Below are 23,487 nucleotides of genomic sequence, written 5' to 3'. Positions count from 1 at the left end.
CTAGTTTTTACCAAGATTAAAAACAAATGCATAAAGGGTGAGAGAGAATGAGAATGGAGTCAATACAGTATATTCTTGCATTAAAAACATCAGGGGGCCCAACTTGGTTTGGGGGGAAGAAAAAGGATCTCAGATGCCTACTGTGTGCAGGCATTCTACAAACTCATTTAATACTCTTGTGAAGTTGAGATCCCAGTTTCCAGAGGAGGATATTAAAGCTCAGAGAAATAAAAGAAAGAAAAAAAAAAAAAAAAAACCAAGCAAAAAACCTTGACCAAAGTCAGGTGGTTAGTAAGTGCCAGAGCTAAGGTGACATTCTTCCCAATTTCTGCAGGTGGCTCTAGAGCTCTGTCATTTATTAGCTTTGTGACTTAGAGGAATCCCCTAATCCTCTGTGCCATTTCCTCACCTGAAAAATGAACCATCTGGATTATAGAACTACAGGGTCTGTAGATATCCCTGTAGCTTTAACATTCTGTGAGCTCAGTGAGTGTGTGAGCACGATCAGGATTGGCTGTTTATGAGCCAATCGGGCTTTGGAAAAACACCTCCCTATCAGGCCAAGGTGGGAAGGGGAGGATGAAAGTTAAAAAAACAAAAACAAAAACCAACAAACAAACTTTGACAGAAGGTCTATAAAAACTGTGTGCTCCCAAAGGTTCGTCCTATTTGGCAGCTGCTGCCTCATCCACACCTTCACCTAAGAGGAGTCTCCTCTCCCTAACTGTAAGTAAAAGAACTTCCTTCATCTACCTGGACTGCACCTGGGAGTGAGAGGTTAATGATGGCACTATGCACGTAGAGGATGAAGTCTGCTTTAATTTTCAGGAGAAACTTGATAGTGGCCGAAAATGGGATGTTGTGCTGAAATGATCATTTTTCTCCCTAAGTATAAATGCTCATCCACACCTTTGCTGACACTTTGAGTGGAGGCAAAATGTTCAAGACATTTGCTAGTTCTCAAGGTTACCTGTATGAAGGCTCTTCTGTCTTCGGCCTGGGAGAAACAACTTGAATACACTTATTTGGTTAGGTTCTAATCATTTCTTGAGATTCCCGCTCATTTCTGCTCTCCCCAAAACAACTGCTTATTGTAGTGATTTATTTACAGACCTATCATCTTACATCACTTTCTTTATTTTCTCCCTACAACCACTAGTGCTGGCACTGAAGTTTCTTTGTCACAGGAATGAACTCCGGGTATGTGTTGCCCTTGCCTTCCGCCACTGCTCAAATGAGAACATGGAACAGCCTTGAAATCGCCACACAGCACCACCGTCACTTGCTTATGAATTGTCAGACTTTCACTTGTTTGATACTTCCTATAACATTTCCTACTTTGAAGGTCCTACAGCTTAAGTTATTTGGGATCAAAAGCTGCTGATGTACTTTGGGACATTTGCTCTACTATCTCAAAAATAGACATGTTGTAAGAATATGTTATCTTTTATATTTTTAAGATTTTATTTATTCATTCATGAGAGACATAGAGAGAGAGAGGCAGAGAGAGACACAGGCAGAGGGAGAAGCAGGCTCCATGCAGGGAACCTGATGTGAGACACAGACAGAGGGAGAAGCAGGCTCCATGCAGGGAATCTGATGTGGGACTTGATCCCAGGGTCTCCAGGATCCCACCCTGGGCTGAAGGTGGCGCTAAACCGCTGAGCCACTGGGGCTGCCCTATGTTACCTTTTAAAATAAACTTCTCTCTAGTTACCTAGGGCTCCATTGGCCAACTGGGATCCAGCAGGGGCTCGAGCTCAGCTGCCATTTGGCCATGGCACATTTGGGGACCACCCAGGCCTAGCTAGAGCCTGAGGTTTTGAATGCAGTGTAATTGTTGTAAACGTAGAAGTGCCTTTGACTTAGGTGTCTGTTTAAAATAAATGGCAACATTCAGCTGTCTTTTTGAGTTACCCCATGTGTGTTCAAAGGCACCAGGCCGTCATTAAGGCATTTCACTGCACTTGTCACTGTGACATTGGGGTGGGTGATGAAGCCGTGGGCTTCTTCACACATCTGTATATAAAAATCTTGCTCACCGTGCCTGGAGATCATAGGCTTTCAATGACTGAACCCCTCATAAACCCCTCATGTCCTCTTGAAAACCCATCTGCCTTACACATTGGAGAAGTGAATGGACTCTCTACTTCTTCATATTTCTCCAGGAGTTAAATATTCATATTTTACAAATCGTTATCTTTTCACAGAACCTCTTGAAGGAAGGTAGAAAGAAACATACTACAGATTTCATGTGCTATTTTGCTGAAAAAGATCAGAAAAAGGATTCCAAGTCATAAACCAGTAGGATGTAGTTTATAATCCTAGAGCGTCACAATTTAGAAGGGGAATCAGACACATTCTTTCTGAACCTCAGCTTCCCTGTCTTTAAAGTTGGCAGTGTTAATATAGATATCCTTGAGGTCATTTGCAGCTCTGTTTTTCAGTAATTACCTTCTATTCTCGTATTTTCATACTCACAACCTCCTCCCAGATTTGTATATGTGTCACCTGTTAATATATTATGTGTAATAAAAATGTCATATATAAACCTATTCATTGAGAAATCAAACATTACAAAAAAATTATAAAGTAAAATGTGAGAGTCATTCCATCCCACAGGTAACCCCAGGGTGGTTATTCTCCTTACCTAGATCCACAAACAGTATGTGTTATACTATTTTTTTTTCAATTAAGAAAGAGTGGTATTATATATTACATATGTCTCTGAAATTTGCTTTTTCTCCTTTTTTTACTTAATAATATAATGTGAACAACTTCCCATCATACTTAAAAAACAGATTGGCTTGAGACTTCAGTGAGCAGAGGTTAGGAGCACAGAAATCATTCTCTATGGTTACCCACTCCCAGCTGGCCGTCTGTCTCCTGGGGACGAACATTGGTCTGTGACCCTGTTTTATGATTAACAGAGGGGCAACATTTCTGCTGATGTAGAATAGACCTTTAGTCCCTCTGTAGAAGTTTAACTTCCCAGAAACAGTACTGGTTCCATTTGACCTTTTCTCTGTTTTTTTCTGGTTGAGTCAGCACACTTAGACTGAAAAAATAGCTTGGTAGTAAACAGAAACATGGACTCTCAGGTAATTATTTTTAAAAAAAATTTTTAAAGAGAGAAATAGTAATGCCCAACATTTTCATAATGCATTATAAAACACCTTCATTTTATCATGCAGTTAACTCAACAGATATATTTTGAGTAATGATGATGAGTAAGGTGCTCACAGGTCCCAATAGATCCACTTAGCAATGAGACAACCAGAGCAGATATTCACACCACTTATCCCACAGTAAACTAAGACTCAGAGAAATTACTGACTTGCCCTGTGGTGAGAAGGAAGCAGAGCTAATCCTTGAACCCTGGTCTGTCTGATCTGATAGTAAAACCTATGTGAATGTGTAAGATGTTCGTCAATTGATGAGGTCCGTAGTGTATGGATGAGGAGCTGCAGCCTACAGATTTTGGGTACTCTGGGGGTGTCATCAACAAATACTCTGGGGATGTTATCAAGAGTTGCCTTAGAGTCACCCACAGGCCAATTCCTTTCACCAGGCTCACTCTTTCCTTGCAAGAGGGGAGTACTGTCCCTCATCCCAACTTTGTACCTTATTAGTTAAATGTCCTTGCACAAACAATTCAACTCCCTCATGTTCTTTCCTTATCTATTGTTATGGTAGCAGTGGGGGAAGCCCAGCTGCCTTTTGAGATTATAAGGAATGAATTATATGATACAGGTAAAGCAATTAGCAGAGGAATTAGCATTAATGGTAACTTGCTATTATTGGGCTATGTTTTCCTTTTGTTTCATTAAGGAAACATCTTTGTTTCTTAGTTGTGAATTCCTTTATGCAATTACTTAAACTGAGAGAGAAAAGTTGCATTTTGGACTCTGAAGGTCACCAACTTCAGGTTGGCTTTTATCTGCATAAAGATCTAGTGGCCAGGGAACCCTAGGTGGCTCAGCGGTTTAGCTCCTGCCCTTGGCCCAGGGCATGATCCTGGATACCCGGGATAGAGTCCCATGTCAGGCTTCCTGCATGGAGACTGCTTCTCCCTCTGCCTGTGTCTCTGCCTCTGTGTGTGTGTGTGTGTGTCTCATGAATAAATAAATAAAATCTTAAAAAAAAAAAAAGATTTAGTGGCCAGGTTTACAGCTAGTAATCCCTGACTACAATGCTAGGAACTAATATATAAACAAGAGGAAACTCTACCTTCAGGTGGCTAAAGGGGAGGGGCCTTGGAAGAATATCTTTTCTAGAGATCATGGCCCACTAGCCTGTCCTGTCCCCAGTGACAGCACTGTGGTTGCACTCTTTTGGGTTAAGATGAGAACCCTTGTTGATGTGAGAGTGGCATCAGTGCTATCAGTGATACCTTCTCATGAACTAGTTCAGTAGTCATCCACTTCTATATCAAGCCTGCCTTGAAGGGATGAGGAAATGTGAAGAAATTGATTTACCATGGAGGGCAGGACTGGGTGGCGAGCTCTGCCTCAACCCAGCTGAGACCTTGGACAAATCAATTAACTTCTTTGAGTCTTAGCTTGCTTGTCCATTAATTAATGAAGATACTAGTTGCCCTGGTCACCTCATTGCTGAGTGGACCAAATGAGAACTGAGGTGTCCCTAGGCTTATAGAAAGTAGAAAGTAGTCATAGGATACCTACCCTATGGATGAGTATATGAAAGGAAGGAGACCAGGGAAAGGAGGAGGTCATAGAATTAGATAGGAAGCCACTCGAGATAATCTTTACTACCAACTTTTTTTCTAAGATAGTCCAACACATGCAAAATTACTCTTTCTAGCATCCAACATGAAAGTCCTATGAGCTTGCATTTTCAAGACTAGCCCAAAGTGGCAGCCAAGCAGGGACAATGATCCCCTTCAGAGGACCACTGCTGAGGAGGTTGCTTGGATAGGGGATCTTCAAACCAGAGCTTCTCCTTGCTAGAGCAGTGAAGCTGAGAATTACTGGGGCAGGGATCACCTCTGACATCCCTAGAGTCCATGGGACTTCTAGCCCAGAGGCACTTAGGGAAAATCTTCCCCATCTATCCCAAATGCTGTCATAGGTCATTGAATATAAGAAAAAAGAGCCTTACACACCATAATATCTATGTCCCAGAACTGAAAGGAGGTTAACTGCAAGGCCAAATGGCAGTTTCTCCTCTCAAGTTTGCTACCCAGAGAATAATACAGGCTATCAGAACAAAATGGGAGATGGCCATAGAGGCTAAAAGTCTCACTGTCCTGGCCTCAAGTCATTCAGAGCACCCAAAGCCACCAGAAATCCACAGAGAAATAGTCAGTTACTGCAGGGCTGTCTATTTATCAGATTGGAGTGGGTCACCAATTAGCTGGTTCAGTCTCAGGATCAGTGAATCCAAAGGTCTCCTGGAAGACATTCTATTTTAGGATGACCAGGGAATTTGGCATCCCACCTTCATCTACTACGGCTAATTGCAACTACTTAAGCTAAAGGGGGAAAACCCCAGACCTCATTTGTTCCTACAGTTATGGAAGTGGGCCAAAGTATAAGAGGGGCCTAGAGGGTTTGTTTGTACACCTTGGCTGTGTTGGTCATGAATCTGGCTGAGCCACCTGCAGTTTTCTTCAGGACACTCCTGCACTCTTTTCCAGACCTGTCACCATGGCCCACCAATTTCCAGCCCTCACCTCAGAAAAGAAGAAGGAGCTCGCAGAAATTGCCCAGCGCATTGTTGCCAATGGGAAGGGGATCCTGGCTGCAGATGAGTCTGTAGGTGAGTGCAAGTAACGTCATACAACAAGCGTATACTTATTTCTACAACTTAGCAAAGGAAAACAACAATTATATTTTCTTTCCTTTCAGAGGAGTAAAGTTATGCAGGAGTGGGAGCAGAAGACCCAGTAAGCATAGACATTTTGAGTCCTGTAGTTCCGGTAGACAGATTTCTGAAAAACTAAGGGAAAAGCTCAAGCCCTCCATTTTAAGGCCCCTCACCAGGGATCATTCGAATCTAGACTGTAGCAAGGCCAAGAACTCGTAACCAGTATGAGATCAGATACATAGATCTCTGCTGCTAATGAGAAGTCAGTGTAAAGTCAACTAAGGAAGGGCAGGGGAGGGCAGGGAAGCACCTACATCTGGAACAGGGAAGGATTTGTGGCTGAAAGAAGCCCAGCATGGCACAAGGGAGGGTTGTGGCAGGCCAGTATGCCCCCCCCCCCCCAAAATGATGGAAGCCAGAGAAGTCAGGAGCCTATCCCATCCTTCCTTCTCTGTACATCTAGTCAGATTGAGGGCTGGACCTGGCTCGGGAAGCCTGAGGGCCTTACATACATACTTGGATCCAATGGTGGCTTCCACCCTGACCCTGACATGTCCAGTCCATACAGTTCCTGTCCAGTATCCTGTCCAGTATCCTGGCAGCAGCCAAGGTCTTTCCCCTGGGAGCCAAAAAACGAGACAGGAGTTCTAAATTTCTGAATTAAAAAAGAGTCTTGCCATCCATCCTGCAGAGGGTCACTAGAGTGGAGGAGGCCAGCAATCAAGCCCTGCCTTATCACTAAGCTGTCTTTGGCCCGCCCACCTTAGGCACCATGGGAAACCGCCTGCAGAGGATCAAGGTGGAGAACACTGAGGAGAACCGCCGGCAGTTCCGAGAAATCCTCTTCACCGTGGACAACTCCATCAACCAGAGCATCGGGGGTGTGATCCTTTTCCATGAGACCCTCTACCAGAAGGACAGCCAGGGAAAGCTGTTCAGGAACATCCTCAAGGAGAAGGGGATCGTGGTGGGAATCAAGGTGAATACTTCCATTCTAGGAATGGAACAGTCACCCGGCAGGGCCAACACTCTGAACACCCTCATCACCTAGTTGCTGTTCACTCTCCTTTCCATCATCATCCTCCCCCTGAGGACCAAATCCTCTTCTAGATTTTTCTGTCCGTGTCTTCTTTCAATCAAGTTTTCTACAAGGTACTTAGTCTCCAGCTGTCTCCATTTCCTCATTTCTAAAATGGGAATAGCAGTGCCTACATCATAAGTCTATTGTAAGGACTAAGGTTTTAAAACAGTTCCTACCACATAATTATTACTTAGTCTAAGATCGCTATTATTATTAAAGCACTTACTGTTCAATTGTAACTCAGTCTTCCAGAACTTCATGAACTGGTCAGGAGTGAAAACTAGCATCTGTTGAGTGCTTCCAAGCGCTCATTTAGTCCTCCTTGTAATCTCTGGAGGTCAATTCAGTTCCTATCTGTATTTTAGAAATAAGGGGAGAAAACTGAACTACAAGGCATAGCATAACTTGCCCACAGCAAGGCAAAGCCAGAGCCAGTTCAAACCCAGCCTGGCCTCCTATCGGGCTGATGACCTCAGGCTCTGCTATGCCAAGAGTAGGGGCTGCATCTTTATTCTTTTGATTTCCCAGGATAGTGTAGTGCCCCGTATGTGCAGGTACTCACTAAATGTCTCTTGAACAAATAATGTAATAGAAGCTGCATCCCAGGTACTGTCAGATTACTTTTCACTTCTCAAGCTCCAGGCCTGTGCTTTCCATATGTTCCATCCTCTTAGTGTTAACACTTTTATATTGTTCCTTCCAGGTAATTCCCCTTCCACTCTGGATTGAATTATGTGTGTCCCCACCCTCACCCCACTCCCCACCCCGACTAATACACCTTCCTTTTTTTTTTTTTTAATACACCTTCCTAATTCAACTCCTTAACATGTGAAAGATGGGAAATGGTAGTAGGGGTGGGGGAGCTCTGCTTTTGTTTTCCTGGGACCCTTGACCCCTGCTGATCACTTGTTAATTATTTATATTCACAGTTAGACCAGGGAGGTGCTCCCCTTGCAGGAACCAACAAAGAAACCACCATTCAAGGTAAGGATATCACCTGCTGTTAGGAGTCATGCTACTATATGCTAGAAATGAAGACAAGCAAAGAGGTGAGCAAGGGAAAACAAAATAAGAATTTCACCCTGGTTTTAGAGCCACACACACCTGCTTTTCAATCCTAGCTCCTCTCTACAATAACTGTGTAACTTTAGGCTACTCATGTAAATGTTCTGAGTCAGTTAAAGCAGGATGACAATATCTACTTTGCAGAATAGTTGTGGGGATTAAATTAAACAACGTATATAAAGTGCTTACCACAGTGCTTTGCACAGAGAAGATACCTTGTACCCCAGAGTATAATTTATAGAGAAAAATCTGGCAACAGAAGAGAGGAAAGATCCCAAGCTTGGGGATCATACCCACCAGGGTTAGACTCCTGGTTCTATCATTTACTAATTAGACAATTTTACAAGGTACTTCACTGCCCAAGGGGGACAAGTCTGAACCACAGCATTAGGTTAAGTTAAGCAGAATTTGAATCTCAGCTCTGTCACTCATTAGCTTTGCAAACTTGGTAAAGTCACTTACCCTCTTGAAGCCTCCGGTTTTCACATCTGCATAATGAATATAATATTAACTAGTAGAATTGTTACGATAATGAAATGAGATAAGGTGTGCAAAATGCCTAGAATCCTGCCCAGATCATAGTAAATACTAAATAAATATTAGTCCCCTCTATTCTTCTTATGAAGTATAAAGCCCCAGGTTAAGCTCAGTATTGGGATTAATGTTTACCTGCCTGGATGTATTCAGTCCTTAAGCTCTGCTGACTGAAAGGCAAGGCAAGGAAGGAGTCCTTCACTTTATCAATGTCCCCATGGATCAGGAACACGGGTGCAAAGAAGCCTCTTTCTTTTTTGTGACTTGCAGGGCTCGATGGCCTTTCTGAGCGCTGTGCTCAGTACAAGAAAGACGGTGCTGACTTTGGGAAATGGCGTGCTGTGCTGAGGATTGACAACCAATGTCCATCCCAACTTGCCATCCAGGAAAACGCCAATGCCCTGGCCCGCTACGCCAGCATCTGTCAGCAGGTGCACTGCCTTTCCCCTTAGACTAAAAACAGTAGGAAAGAGCTTTCTTCAGAGACCCTCTTTCCAATTTTACTATCAGTACATGAGCCTTATCTCACTACTATATCCTGGTGGCATTTTCTATCACTCTTGTAGCCAAGCATGGTAAGGAAAGATTTGGTCCCACCAGTCAGCTATGAGCCCAAAAGGCCAATGCTATCGATGGCTCCCCTCAGCCAAAGTTTTATAAGCTGAGTCTTAAGAGTGGTCCAGCCAGGGCACTTGCTTACCTCTACTCCATCACATCTAAAACATGATCCCTTTAGATCCCTATCTCGAGAGTGATAGTTCTGATTTAGCCCCAATCCAAATAATATCTTGGAAGATGGTGACCTGACACTAGTTTCCAACATATGTTGAAGTGTCTCTGGGATCCCAGTCAAGTCTGATTTGCTTATGTGGGTGTTATTCTGAGGTTACCTGAGTTGTGGGCACCTGAAGATTCCCAATTAGAACTATAAACAGTGCTTAATTCCTTAATTAACCCATACAAGGGGCATCTTTCTTAGTGATTTAAGTTTGACTGCCCTAAGTTTGCCCAGGAGAACTTTTTTTTTTTAACCTCACTGTTATTTTTTGGCTAAGCTACAAATACTCACTAGAGATCCCATTAAATTTCCTGGCACTGTCTTTAAGTCAGCACATGGCATTTCTCCATAAGGGCTTCATTTTATACCAATTGCAACTGTCAAATATCTTCTTAAAGAAAGGATCACAGTGAGCAGAGCTGCACTTTATCTCCTCCTTCTTCCTTTTTAGAATGGGCTGGTACCCATTGTAGAGCCAGAGGTCATTCCAGATGGAGACCATGACTTGGAACACTGCCAGTATGTTACTGAGAAAGTAAGTCTTGAATATAAGGGTCTCAATTCCAGTTGAAATGTCTTATTTTTAAGTAATAGCTGTAACTTAACATATATCAGTTGTTATATATGAAATATTCTTCAGTTGGAATCATGATGTAGCACTGAGAAGGTAAGGGGGTACTTAACAAAATGTACATTTTTGGCACAGTGGTATTCTCCATATGGAAAAAAGCACAGTATTTGCAGTACCAAGAGTTGTATTTGACAATCCATAATCTCAGCTGTGGGACTGTGGGTAAATCCTGTGTTCTTTTGGGATCAGTTACATTATATGTAAACAAAGAAATTTTAAAAAAAGGTGAGAGTCACGTGACAAAATATCATTAGAAGGTACTCTGTTCGTATTGGCAATGTAACCTGATTTCACTTTCTCCACTTGGACTGAGATGAGGTCTGAAAGTGCTTCCGTCTCTAAAATGTATGTTTTTATGACTCCTTAGCTTCTGTGGGGTTGGAAAATGGAGGCCAATTTAGATGTCCCCAACGAGCTAAATCAAAGCAGACTCAACTGACCAAAGGGAATGATAGGAAGGAAAGAGTGGAGGGGATCTAGAAAGCAGAGCCATGCCATTAGTCCACGCAGTGAGCAGTTAGAGTAGAGGAAGGGAGGATAGGCCAGATTGGTTGTGCTCAATGATTGTGGCTTGAGGTTGGCTGTGCATTGCCCTAATGAGGACTAGGGGCTGGTTAGGAAACTTTGGCCAAGCCACATACGAGGATTCTTTGGTCTTGCATCCCTGCAACATAAAAGTGCCAAAGTCAGCTGACTGTCAGGCTGGTTCTGGGTTTTACCCTTTGAACCTCTTGTCCCTCAGGTCCTAGCTGCTGTCTACAAGGCCCTGAATGACCATCACGTTTACCTGGAGGGCACGCTGCTGAAACCTAACATGGTGACTGCTGGACATGCCTGCACCAAAAAGTATACTCCAGAGCAAGTGGCTATGGCCACTGTCACAGCTCTCCACCGTACTGTTCCTGCAGCTGTTCCTGGTAAGGCTTCCCTTCTTCTCTGACTTGAGGTCTTAGCCCTTATCTTGGGAAGGAGTTCCACCAGCATTTGTGTTTGCTCAGGAGTCTTGTATCCAGGAAACAGAGCCATGTATTTCACAAGTGGCCAGCACTTACCCTCATATTCCTTAACACCACATAGCCTGAGTCTCCCAAATTCACATCATCCACTGATTTCCTCAATACTTCACCATCCTCCTTATTTATTAAAGCCCTTCTTGCCTGATCCCAGCTAGCTTTGGCAAAAGCAAACTAATTTTTCCAACCCAGTTCCATGCAAATCAAGTAGAGATAGGATTGAGGCATTACATTTCTTATAGGCTCATGGTTTGTTTTCTCAAGCTGGGTATAGAAGCTGGAAATAGTAGATTGGAATTGGCTTCTCTCCTTGCAGGCATCTGCTTTTTGTCTGGTGGCATGAGTGAAGAGGATGCTACTCTCAACCTCAATGCTATCAACCTTTGCCCTCTACCAAAGCCCTGGAAACTAAGTTTCTCCTATGGACGGGCTCTGCAGGCCAGTGCACTGGCTGCCTGGGGTGGCAAGGCTGCCAACAAGAAGGCAACCCAGGAGGCCTTCATGAAACGGGCCCTGGTAAGATGCTACTTCTTCTTCTTTTATTTTTTTAATTTTTTAGATTTTATTTATTTATTTTAGAGAGAGAGAGAGCATGAGAGCAAGCAGGGAGGGGGCAGAGGAAGAGAGAGAGAATCTCAAGCCAACTCCCTTGCCCAGCACAGAGCCCAGTGTGAGGCTGGATCTCACAACCCTGAAATCATTATCTGAGCTGAAATCAAGAGTTGGACACTCACCCAACTGCCACCCAGGTGCCCCAAGATGCTACTACTTCTTATATACTTGATCAAGTGGATACTAGGAGCCTTGCTCTCTTACCTGGAAAATCATTGCTTTCTCCAGGCCATGATGTTATCATCTACTAGATATTTGAAAAGGAGGCATTTGAGTTCAGTAGGAAAGGTGGGGGTTAGGGAGAGTTGTGAATCATCCACCCTGGGAGCATAGTTGATGACAGTAGACAATCAGTAACAGTAGACAATCTCCACAGAGACACTTGAGAGAGAAGATAAGAGGGCCAAGGACTGAACCAGGGCACTTTTCATTTTAGGAAGATGGAGAAGAAAGCCAGTAAGACAAGCAGCAGTAATAAGATAGGATGTGCCAAGGATCCTGGGAACAAATAGAAGCAAGTTTCAAGGCGGTCAGGAATAGCACACTATAGAGAGATTCAGAACAGAGGCTGAGCAAAAGCTGAGATTGGCATTTGGGAGCCTGTCAGGGACCCTCAACACCACAGTTTCAATAGAGAGGAAAGGAAAGGTGCTCATTCGAGAAGATTATCAGGAAAAGGCCCAGAAAGGGTACCAGGAGAAATGAAGACAAAAAACGATTTTATTCAATCAGTAACCATTTGTTTTTGAATGAATACCTACTGTGAGCCAAGGACTGGGGTGAACAAAGAGGACACAGATACTGGCTTCAGGGAGCTTAGAGTTTAGCCAAATAGGAGAGAGCTGGGCACATTTAAATGTAAAGCAAAAGGAGCCAGAGGAGAGATTAAAGATGAGGACAGTGGAGATAACTGAGAGGACAAGGAATTGGAAGAAACAGGAATGTGTGAGACTTATTAAATGCAGGTGCAGAGGTGGTCTCAGAAAGGAGGGAAGAGAGAGGAAAGAAAAAGATGGGTTTGGAATCTGTAGAGGTGAAGGGATGTAGTGGTTGCTAACAGTCGAGAGTGGCTATTGAGGGGGATAAGGGAACCGAGATTTCAGTTTTAACAGCGGGGAGGTGTTGGGACGGCTGCTGAAGTAGTCTGTGAGGAGACTCACCAACAGGATGGCGACGCATCAGGCAAGGTGCTGCTGAAATGAGAGTGAGTTTGCAGTGCATTAACTTAGATCCTGAATTCTCCTAATATCTCTCTTAATCCCGCAGGAAGATCTAGAGCAATCTAAATGGGAAATAGCAGGATAAATTTTAATAGGGAGACAGAAGAGTACTGAATTTGAGCAATAGCCATAGTCTACTTGGTGATCACAGAGGAGGCTGGGAGAGGAATGAAGTGTAGCCAGAAGTTTGGTGATGAGGCACTAAAGGGAAGGCAGACCCCAGAGAAGCTTAGAAGATGTCTCAGGGGCATAAAAGAGGTGTGAAATTTTAGAGGTAGTGCTTTACTTTGTTAGGATGGAGAGTTGGGTGTGGCTGCGCTGGTGCGTGGCTGATGAAGCAGGGAGATTTGGCTACTATGTTGGAGGGATTGTGAAGGTAATGGTAGCGAAGGGCCATCCACACTAAAGAAGGGAAGCTGAGCTCATTTAGGATGGTGGTCCTCAAGCTCGAGTATGCATCCAAATCACCTGGATGGCAAGTGAAAACACAGACTGCTGGACCCCCTCAACTGAGTTTCTGATTGAGAAGGTCTGGGGTCAAACCAGAGGATTTCCATTTCCAAGAAGTGCTTAGGTCCATGCAACATGCCTTAAAAATCACTGTAGATGTAGAAATAAGTCCTGGAGACAGCAAGATAACAGCAACAGGGACTTGAAGACATGGTACTGTTGAGTGGTGCCCAAATATGATTGTTGCAGATTTTGTAATTATGGACTCCCCTTTAATTGGATTTTACACAAGGAATCAAATGATAGCACAAAAGTATTCTTATGGGCAAATACAGAAATTTTTTTAAAAAGAATTTTTAAAATCTGCTGTGTTATACCTCTGGCTGCACCTTGCCTGATCCTTTGGTATAACATCTGGTCCATTTCCTAGCAAACTGCTTCCACAGCCATTCCAAGCTTCTCCACTGTTCAGTTTGAAATACCCATTCCCTTAACACTATATCAGTGAGGTTTCTTAACTTCAGTTTCTAATACTGTTGCTGCAATGTTGTTGGTACTACAAAGAAACTTTCTTTTTTTTTTAATATTTATTTATTTATTTATTTATTTATTTATTTATTTATTTATTTATTTATGAGAGACACAGAGAGAGGCAGGGACACAGGCAGAAGGAGAAGCAGGCTCCACACAAGGAGCCTGATGTGGGAGTCGAACGCGGGAATCCAGGATCACACCCTGAGCTGAAGGCAGGGGTTCAACTGCTGAGCCACTCAGGCATCCCACAAAGAAACTTTGTCAGTAATGTACACTAACTTCAGCTTGCCTGAGATAATGCTCAGAAAACTGGGATAAAAAAGGAGATAGTGTATTCTAGAAGGCAAGGAATGCTATTAGCACCAATATTTAGCAAAATCACTGTAAGGAGAAAGAAATCCAGATGCAGGTGAAGCTGGTTTTAAATGAAAGCGGGTCAAATACAGGGTTGCGTTTGCTCTAACCTCACATCCTCTCTCCTGCTTGTTTTTTAGGCTAACTGCCAGGCAGCCAAAGGACAGTATGTTCACTCGGGCTCTTCTGGTGCTGCTTCCACTCAGTCCCTCTTCACCGCCTGCTACACCTATTAGAGCCCCAGGCCCACCAGCCTGCCTCCAGCTCCTCTAGGTGCCTTGATCGAAGGGCTGAAAGAGAACAACTTTTCTACTGACCCTGGAAATGAGACAAGATCAGACTGGGACTGTTGGAAACACAATACCTGTTAAATTGTTAGACACAGCGAAAAAAATCCGTTCTTGAAACCTAAGGCGCGAATATTGCAGATCTGATGAAATGTCATGCAATTTCCTTGTGACAGCTTCAACTTCCCAGGCCCCAAGAGTATCCACCTAAGAAAAGAATAGACTTGAAAATAAAACCAGCTTGCCATTCGAATAACAACCACCAGATATAACACCTCAGAAGCTGAGTGTGGAAAAGTGTGTCTTATTCAACAATCTTAGCAGTGGTAGGTTATGAAGGAGGCAACTGCAACCAACAAAGAAATAAAATGTTCTAGAAGCCTTCAGCTGGTATCAGGTTTCACTTTCTGTTCTTGCTTCCAAAGGGTTCAGTATATTTTAATACCTTTGATTCCACTAGACATGACTGACAGTAATGGTCAGGGTTCTCAACTTGGGCTCGTCATTGGAATAATCTGCCAAAAATGTGAAAACTCAGATGCTCAGGCCACACTCCAGCCTAATTAAATCAGAAACTTTGGATGTGGGATCCTCTAAGTATCAGGGTTTCTTAACAGCTTCTTTGGTGATTCCAAAGTATTGCCAAGTTTGAGAACTACCATGCTAAATTCAAGCCTGAGGATATTTTAAAATGAAAGCCCTTCATAATATGAAGCAAACTAAAATGTAAAATGATTTCAAGCAACATGCAGCATGTAATGGGAGAATCACTGTGGCTTTGATGCCTGCAGCATTCCTTTTGAAGTGGCCCAGATTTGGTGACACACTACACTCCCTCTGCACATCTATGCACACTGTTTCATTTTGCAGTAAATACTGTTTACATAATTATACTTTATGGGCTTTCCACTTTCAGAATTGATCTACAGAAAAAGCATTAAAGACAACCATAGGTACAAAAGAGAATTCAAACATTATAATTTTGTACAATATAAAAATGATGATTTTGGTGAAAAACTAATAATTTATCTGACAGAAGCTAGCAAATGAAAGGAGGAGAAATGGAAAGAAATGAAGGGAACATTAATTCACTGAGCAGGGAGTCAGGATACTACTTAAAATTGATGGATTAAGAAATAATGCTAAAAAAAAGAAATGGCGCTTTAAGTCTATTAAAGGAATTGGGTATAAATCATTAAAATATTCACACATATAGTTAAATATAGAAGAAAGTAGTAAACTAAATTCCTTGTCTTGAAGAGTGAAAAGATAAATGACATTGCTTAGAGTAGATAAATTAATAACTAGAGGCATACACGTAGCACTTAGAGAAATAAAGACAGAATTAGTCCAAAGGGACTTTGTCTGAGGAGAGAGACCTGGGAGTGCAGCATAGGGAATATTTTTACATTTAGGATGATAAAACTATGCCTGGAGCAGTTAAACCACTTGCTGACAGTCACACTTAGAGGGGTTTAGGGGCTTAGAGCCGAGATTAGAATTCAGGTCTCTTTCTCCTATAATGGACACATGGCCAGGGAGGAAGGTAGGGAAAAGGCAATAGGCAGAATTCAAAATCTCTGCCACCAGTGTTGTAGGTCTTCTACTACACTTCCTTTTTTTTTTTTTTTTTTTAATTATTTATTAGTGTGTGTGTGTGAGAGAGAGAGAGAGAGAGAGAGAGTTGGGGGAGGAGTAGAGAGAGAGAGGGACAAGCCGACTCTGCACTGAGCACAGAGCCTAATGTGGGGCTCACAACCCTGAGATCCATGACCTGAGCCCAAAAAGAGATGCTCAACTGACTGGGGCACTGAGGCACCTCAGTCTTCTACATTTCTTATTGCGTTCATTCACTCATTCATTCATTCATTCACTCAGCAAATAGTTGAGCTCCTCCCATGTGTGAAGTTGTCCTAAAGCTGGTAATACCTGGTGTGACAAAACTCTTCTGCCAGAAAATTTTTATCTAGAGCTTATGCAGCATCACTGATCCTATGTTGTAAAGAAACCTCCTAGATTCTCACTTATAGGTTTAGTGAGAATCTATAATCAAGGCCAAGTTATTTATTTTGATCCAGACTGAATTACATTTCACTGGGGATGAGGATTATATAATACACTTTCCTAGCTATCATCTGATATATTTTCCCAACTAAGGCACTATAGTTGTCTTTGAAATCTCAACCCCAGTACTTTACTCCATTCAGGATAATATGAAGACAAGTGTTATGAGACTATAGATTTTAATTTCTATTAATTGTATGATCACTGAGTGAATATATTAGCAGCTTCCTATCTTTTGGTACACCGTCAGATTTATTCTAGTAGTTATGGAACACCGACAAAATAAAATTTGGTACTAGGCACTAAAGGTAATTAAAAGAAGTTTCAGCTTTAGGATAGGTATGACATTTGCATACCACACAATGAAGCTTTAGTAGTTAAGCAAGAAACACAGATGCCATTGACTGGGGGTTGGGAAGGGGGAGGAGATAGCATTTAGGGTGGGCATCAAAGGAAGGCAAAAGGCAAGGAAATCTTAGAACTTCCTTTGTGTAAGAAAATTTACTGGAAGAGGATGATACCTTGAAGGTATAAGTATCAAAAGCCAAGGTCACAACAAATTATTAAATGCTGGAAGGAATAAAAAGAGGAATTTGGTTTTGCTCTGAAGAGTAAGGAGCAGAGAAAGGAGGGAAAGGTCAGGGAAATGAGCAAGGATAAAGGAAGAAATGAGAAATGACGGGGAAAGACAGCAGGCAGGGAGAAGCCACAGTCATATGGATTGGGGGAGGTGACTAAAGCACTTTTTAGACGGGAGAAATATCAAGCAGTCTAAAGACATTTGTCTGCTTGAGAGGAAGAGCTGAGTTTCACACATGGGTTTACATCATGCTATTCAAAAACAAGGTACTGAGATGATTCATAATGATTCATAATGTGAATTAGTTTAGCCGAAGCTGAAGCCAACTGCAACAATGAGAATATAAGCCTCTAGAACCTTGCAGAAATCTTGGAGCAGGCTTTAGGCATGCAGGTATGGGACTTCAAGTCCATCTGATTTAGCTCTCCTGGGGTAAAAGCCTCCAGTTGACATCCACATTTTGTTGCAGCAATAGCAGAGGAACCCGGGGTCCAGGGCACTAAGGCAATTGTTCAAGGTCACGTCACCAATAGGTGAGACTTGCAAAGTCCTCTTGGGAGGGAGTAGGTGGGGTGGCGAAAAGCAGCGGTTCTGGAATCAGACTCTAAGTTCAAATGCTGGCTCTGCCACCTAGTAGCCATGTGCAGTTCTTCATCTCCAAAATAAAAAAAAGTACAGCGTTGCAAATTACTGAGAGATTAAATGAGTCAATACATCTCAATGACAGATTCACATCCCTTATCACAATTTTCACAATCCTGAATTCCAAAAGTTTTCTGAAAACCGAAAAGAGAAGTTTTCTCATAAGTTTGCAGCAAATTATTTGGTGGCAAAACCTGACTTGAGGCTGTCATCTTTATTCTACTTGATGGAATGTGAAGATAATGTGTCTGATTTTAGGTGCTGACTCAGACCTTCCAGAGAGTTACACAATATATAGCATAAGCTCTATATTAATCTCTAAAATCTGAAAATTTGATTTCTAAAACACATACACTCTCAACCTATCAGATAAAGAATTGTGGACCATCTTTAAACAGTATCTATTTCACATGTAGGGTAAAAAATGAATTACCTATGCTTAATAGAGCCCAGAGATGTCAGGGTTCATGTGGTGGCTACCAATTCCCTAAGCCCATATTCTAGAGAGGACTAATGAAGAGACAGGAATAATGGCAAAGCTCAACACAGCCAGTCATAGCTCTTTTTTCATAACCCAAATAAATATGTTTTTCTGGCTGTAACACAGCTTGTCCTAAGCCGCCTTTTTTTTTTTTTTTAAGATTTTATTTATTTATTCATGAGAGACAGAGAGAGAGAGAGAGAGAGAGAGAGAGAGAGGAAGCAGGCTTTCTGCAGGGAGCCTGATGTAGGACTCAATCCCAGGACCCCGGGATCATATGCTGAGCCGAAGGCACTCAACCACTGAGCCACCCAAGCATCCCTGTTCTAAGCCTTCTGAAATGGTCACTCAATGCTGGGTATCAATTTCTGTAAACACTTATAAAATCAGTCAACAATGGGCAGCCCGGGTGGCTCAGTGGTTTAGCGCTGCCTTCAGCCCAGGGCATGATCCTGGAGATCCGGGATCGAGTCCCACGTCGGGCTCCCTGTATGGAGCCTGCTTCTCCCTCTGCCTGTGTCTCTGCTTCTCTCTCTCTCTCTCCCCCTCTATCATAAATAAAATCTTGAAAATAAAAGAAAATAAAACGTAAAAAATTTTTTTTTAAATTTTAAAAATAAATAAAAACCAAAAATCTTTTAAAAAATCAGTCAACAAGTATTCATTTAGCACCTACCGTATACTCGGTTATGTAAAGATACTACATGGTCCTGACCACTGAGATGAGGAAGGCAAGGATACAGTTAGGAAACAAAATGGTAGATAATAATGTGCTAAATTACAGTGATATAGGCGAGGTACTGAGATTAAAGGGGCTTTATAAAGACAGTGGGATGAAATACAGTCTTTGCTACTTATATGATCTTGGATCTCGAGCCTCGGTTTCCTTATCTGTAAAATCGGGTTGCTATGAGGTTAGAAATATTTTATGTGGAGTGCTGGATACGTAAGTTGTGAATAAATATCATGGTTTTTTTCCGTTAGTTGACTCTTAGAGAATGGTAGGGTCACTTGAATGGGTGTGAAGAGGAATTAACAGTATATTGACTAGAGTACACATTGTATATATATTGAGGACACCGTTGGAAATTCGATTAGAACGGTTAAGCCAAGTGGAGTGGCACAGTGAAGGGGAAGAGACGATTGGGCAGGGATACTATGGAAAGTCTTGCCTTGAAGTAATGAGAAGCGGGATGTCTGGGTGGCTTAGCGTTGGGCATCTGCCTTCGGATCAGAGCATGATCCCGGGATCTGGGATCAAGTCCCACATTGGGCTCCATTCGGGTAGCCTGTTTCTCCCTCTATGTGTCTGCCTCTCTCTGTGTGTGTCTCTCATGAATAAATAAATCTTTTAAAAAAAGAAGTAATGAGAAATAGGAACCTGTAAATTTTTGAGCAGGAAATAATGTGATAAAAGAATAGTACTGAAAATTATTTTTTTGGAAGGTAGAGGACAGGGAGCATTGGGAAGCTGGGAGGCAACTAAATGCGTAGAATAGCAAATCCAGTATAGGGCCTGGACTCTTGGTGGTGGTGGATGAGTAGAAATGAGATCTTTACACTGGAGAAGACAACAAAAAGCTCTCATGTAATGTTGCTATTTACCATCCTAATAAAAAGTCTCTGTTGTATTGCAACTCAACAGGCAAGCACTGGGACAAATAATTCAGACTTCTTCTACATCTACTTCTCAAAAAGAGGCTACATACATGCACAGTCTCGGCCCTTTGAGTATGGCAGCAGCACAGTAAAATACAAAGCAGCTTCTAAACAGAGGACTAATTCTTCTGGCAGTTCAGAGCAACCAGGACTAGGCTGTAGTCCAAGGTCTCAGATGTCAGAGAAACCTATCCTGCCCTCTTAAAAAATTCAAGTCAAACATCTTGTTGCGACCACTTCCAACTTTTCCTTGTCCTGCCCTGGTTTTCCCTGGGCATTTTATAGGCTAAAGAAGTCAGAATATACTTCTCAGTCCCAGGGACTCAATGACTGTCATGTGATGTGGTTTACCCTTAGCCATTAAACATGAGAAGTATGTTCTTGAGAACATGGCTACTGGAAAGGAAGTAGCACAGGTAGAGATATGCTCTTTTATTTATGCAAAATGTATCAAGACAGCATTTTGGGATGTTAGGTGATTTTCTCCCATTCTTTACACTGTGGAGTACGTATGACTTACTATTCACTTCTCAAAGTTCCCTTGAGGATAAAGGACTATGCAACTATGCAACTGATATAGTATTAACATAGTACCTTTTTTAGATTTTATTTTTTATTCATGAGAGACAGAGACAGAGAGAGGCAGAGACATCGGCAGAGGGAGAAGCAAGGCCCCTTGCAAGGCGCTCAATGCGGGACTCTATTCCAGACCCCGGGGTCATGTCTTGAGCCGAAGGCAGACGCTCAACCTGAGCCACCCAGGCGTCCCACCTGACAGGTACTTAAAAATACTTGTCAGTTGAACTTGTACTAGTTGTGCAGTAAAGTAAATGTACCTATCCTTCTATTTTCCATGAATTAGGTTATAGAGATGGCCTTAATTAAAAAAAAATCAATCAACCTACCCCCACCAAATACCCAAGGCCACAGAACACATTTGAAGTAGAGCAGGAAGGTGAAAAGTATTAAATACTGATTAGGAACAGTACTTTAAAAACATGATTGGAGTATTTAAACTAGATTTTTTAAAACGTTGAAATTTATTCTACAAATATGCTCAACTGGGTATATTTTGCATGCCCTAGATTTGCTGATGACATCCTCCTTTAAGAAGACAGATGAAAATAAAATGCCTTACTAGAATTAGAGAAATGGAGAATTATAGTGATTTTTTTTCTTTGGGCCACCAAAGACTCCTTTTACCTGCTTGTTTTAAAATGTTATCTACCGTGATTGTTTTTTGTTTAAATTTGACTGGGCTAGGGATGCTGGTAAAATACTATGTCTTATAAGTCTCTGAGGGTTCCTGGAAGAGATGTACATTTGAATCTGTAATGTGAGTAAAGACCGACTTCAATGCTGCTGAGAGCATCAACCAATTCATTGAGGGCATGAACTGAACAAAAAGGCAGAGGAAAGGCAAATTTACTCTCCACCTAAGCTAGGGCTTCTATCTTTTCCTTTTTTTAAATTTTATTTTATTTATTTATTTATTCATGAGAGACAGAGAGAGAGAGAGAGAGAATGAGAGAGGCAGAGGGAGAAGCAGGTTCCACGTAGGGAGCCCGGATGCGGGACTCAATCCCGGGTCTCCAGGATCACACCCTGGGCTGAAGGCAGCGCTAAACCGCTGAGCCACCCGGGCTGCCCTACCTTCTCCTGTCTGTAGACATCAGTGCTCCTGATTCTTGGGTCTTTGGACTGGGACTGAATTATACCACTGGCTTTTATGGTTTTCATATTTGATGGCATGAGATTTCTTGGTGTTCACAAGTACATGAACTCAAAACTTTCTCCTCCTATTCACTTCCATATTCTCTTAAACTAAAACAAGGCACCACATGATATGTTGTGTGTGTAGTTTTTGGAAAGGTACCCAGGTGAGTATCAGGTGTACCAGTAACATTTCTTAAGCTGAGTGCTAGTTACATAGGATTGTGAAATTCAGAACTGCGCACTTAAAATATGGACCCCGTTCTCTCTTGTGCACACACATATGCAATTTAAATACAAGGAAAATGTTATCACAGAATTTTATGCAGCATAGAGTCCAATCTTTTTAGGATGGCAATGCTCATCTGCCCTTTTTCACAGGCAGCCTTAACCACCTGCCACTTTCCCATCACCATGTAACTGGAGGCTCACTCTGTAGCTAGTAGTAGGTCTTATAATTCTGTCTTCAGACACAGGCCTTTTTGCCTAATACCTTTTAGTCTGAAGTATCATCACCTCTTGAAAGATTTTACTCCTTCCCTCTTCTTCATGCCCCTCCCTGCTAGAAAGCAACCATGAACACTGTAGTAACCTTGCTTTCAAAAAGTTAATCTTTTTGGCTACACTTTTTATAAGCAATGAAATGTACATATAATCAGGAATTATTTCACTGTTGGGATGCCTGGGTGGTTCAGCAGTTGAGTGTCTGCCCTCGGCTTGAGGCATGATCCTGGAGTTCCCGGATCGAGTCCCACATTGGTCTCCCTTGCATCAGAGAGCCTGTTTCTCCCTCTGCCTATGTTTTTGCCTGTCGTGAATAAATAAAATCTTAAAAAAAAAAAAAATTCACTGTGACTAGAGTTTTGAGCTCTCTCTAGATTCACATCCAAGGATGTTAAAAAATATGTAATTTTAATGGGAATATCTCATATGACCATGTCCCCACATTTCAATAAGGTCAACAGCCAGAGCTTCAGCTAAGCAATATAACCATACATGAAACAGATGGAACTCTGGCAAAAAGCATTTTTAAGCGCACATGCAAATAGTAACGTATGGAAAACATACTTCACATTAGGTTTTTCAAAATACTGAGAACAGGCCTAAGAACCTCATTATTAGTTGAGATCTTGGCCAGAGAATCGTTGGTGTAGAATAGGTAAAACTGGGGAAATTTAGGGCAGGATAATTGAGGCATGAAGTACATTTCCAGTTATTTTTTTTACTTTTCACTGGACTACAAACCCTGTTTTGAAAGTTAACTGTATGCTAACTCTTGAGTACCTCTTTTGAATAGGGAAGTGTGCAATTTCTACACATATACCTTCATATTCACACATGGACAAATATTCCAAAGGGAAGATTAAAGTGTGGAGGTGACAGAATGTCTATAACATAGAAGAAAGGGAGGTGTTTTGCTCAAACTATTAGGTAGAATTTACAAAGTTTTGGTAATTTGGAATTCTATACTCAGAAACTAAAACTGGATTTAACCTTAAACTGAACTATCCTAAAAAAGGTCACTACAGGCAAAACTTGTTCTACTGTGGTTTGCTGATTGTGCTCCACCGATACTGCATGTTTTCACAAATTGAAGGTTTGTGACAAACCTGCATCAAGCAAGTCTATTGATTCCATTTCTCTAAGAGCATTTGCTCACTTTCTGTCTCTGGGTCACATCCGGTAATTCTTACAATATTTCAAAGATTTTCATTACTATAGTTGTTATGCTAATGATTAGTGAGTAAGACTCCTTGAAAGCTCAGAATGATGGTTAGCACTTTTAAGCAATAAGGTATTTTATATTTATTTTTATTTTTATTTTTTTTTGCAATAAGGTATTTTAAATTAAGGCACGTACATTGCTTTCTTAGACCTAATACTATTGCACAGTTACTAGACTTCTGTAAAGTATAACTTCTACATGCAGTAAGAAACCAAAAAATTAACTTGACTTGCT

The 23,487-nt window shown here is 41.8% G+C and overlaps 1 protein-coding gene across 1 annotated transcript; it reads left to right on the top strand.

Annotated features, from left to right (window-relative positions):
• The first annotated feature begins 566 nt into the window (after positions 1-566).
• Positions 567-14,774, top strand: ALDOB (aldolase, fructose-bisphosphate B). Its single transcript, XM_025432534.3, has 9 exons — positions 567-726; positions 5,660-5,781; positions 6,597-6,808; positions 7,840-7,894; positions 8,780-8,940; positions 9,739-9,822; positions 10,661-10,835; positions 11,248-11,447; positions 14,242-14,774. The coding sequence occupies exons 2-9, from the start codon at positions 5,670-5,672 to the stop codon at positions 14,335-14,337; spliced, it is 1,095 nt and encodes a 364-aa protein (XP_025288319.1). The 5' UTR covers positions 567-726; positions 5,660-5,669; the 3' UTR covers positions 14,338-14,774.
• Positions 14,775-23,487: the final 8,713 nt, after the last annotated feature.

Source organism: Canis lupus, chromosome 11 (genome assembly GCF_003254725.2).
Source record: "Canis lupus dingo isolate Sandy chromosome 11, ASM325472v2, whole genome shotgun sequence".
In the NCBI taxonomy this organism is placed as follows: Eukaryota; Metazoa; Chordata; class Mammalia; order Carnivora; family Canidae; genus Canis; species Canis lupus.
This window is presented reverse-complemented; position numbering and strand designations above follow the sequence as displayed.

Bases quoted from the DNA above. Each gene is read 5' to 3' on its own strand.
- ALDOB (XM_025432534.3), top strand. From the start codon at position 5,670: ATGGCCCACCAATTTCCAGCCCTCACCTCAGAAAAGAAGAAGGAGCTC. The intron at 5,782-6,596 runs GTGAGTGCAAGT...CGCCCACCTTAG, and splicing joins GGCTGCAGATGAGTCTGTAG to GCACCATGGGAAACCGCCTG. The intron at 9,823-10,660 runs GTAAGTCTTGAA...CTTGTCCCTCAG, and splicing joins GCCAGTATGTTACTGAGAAA to GTCCTAGCTGCTGTCTACAA.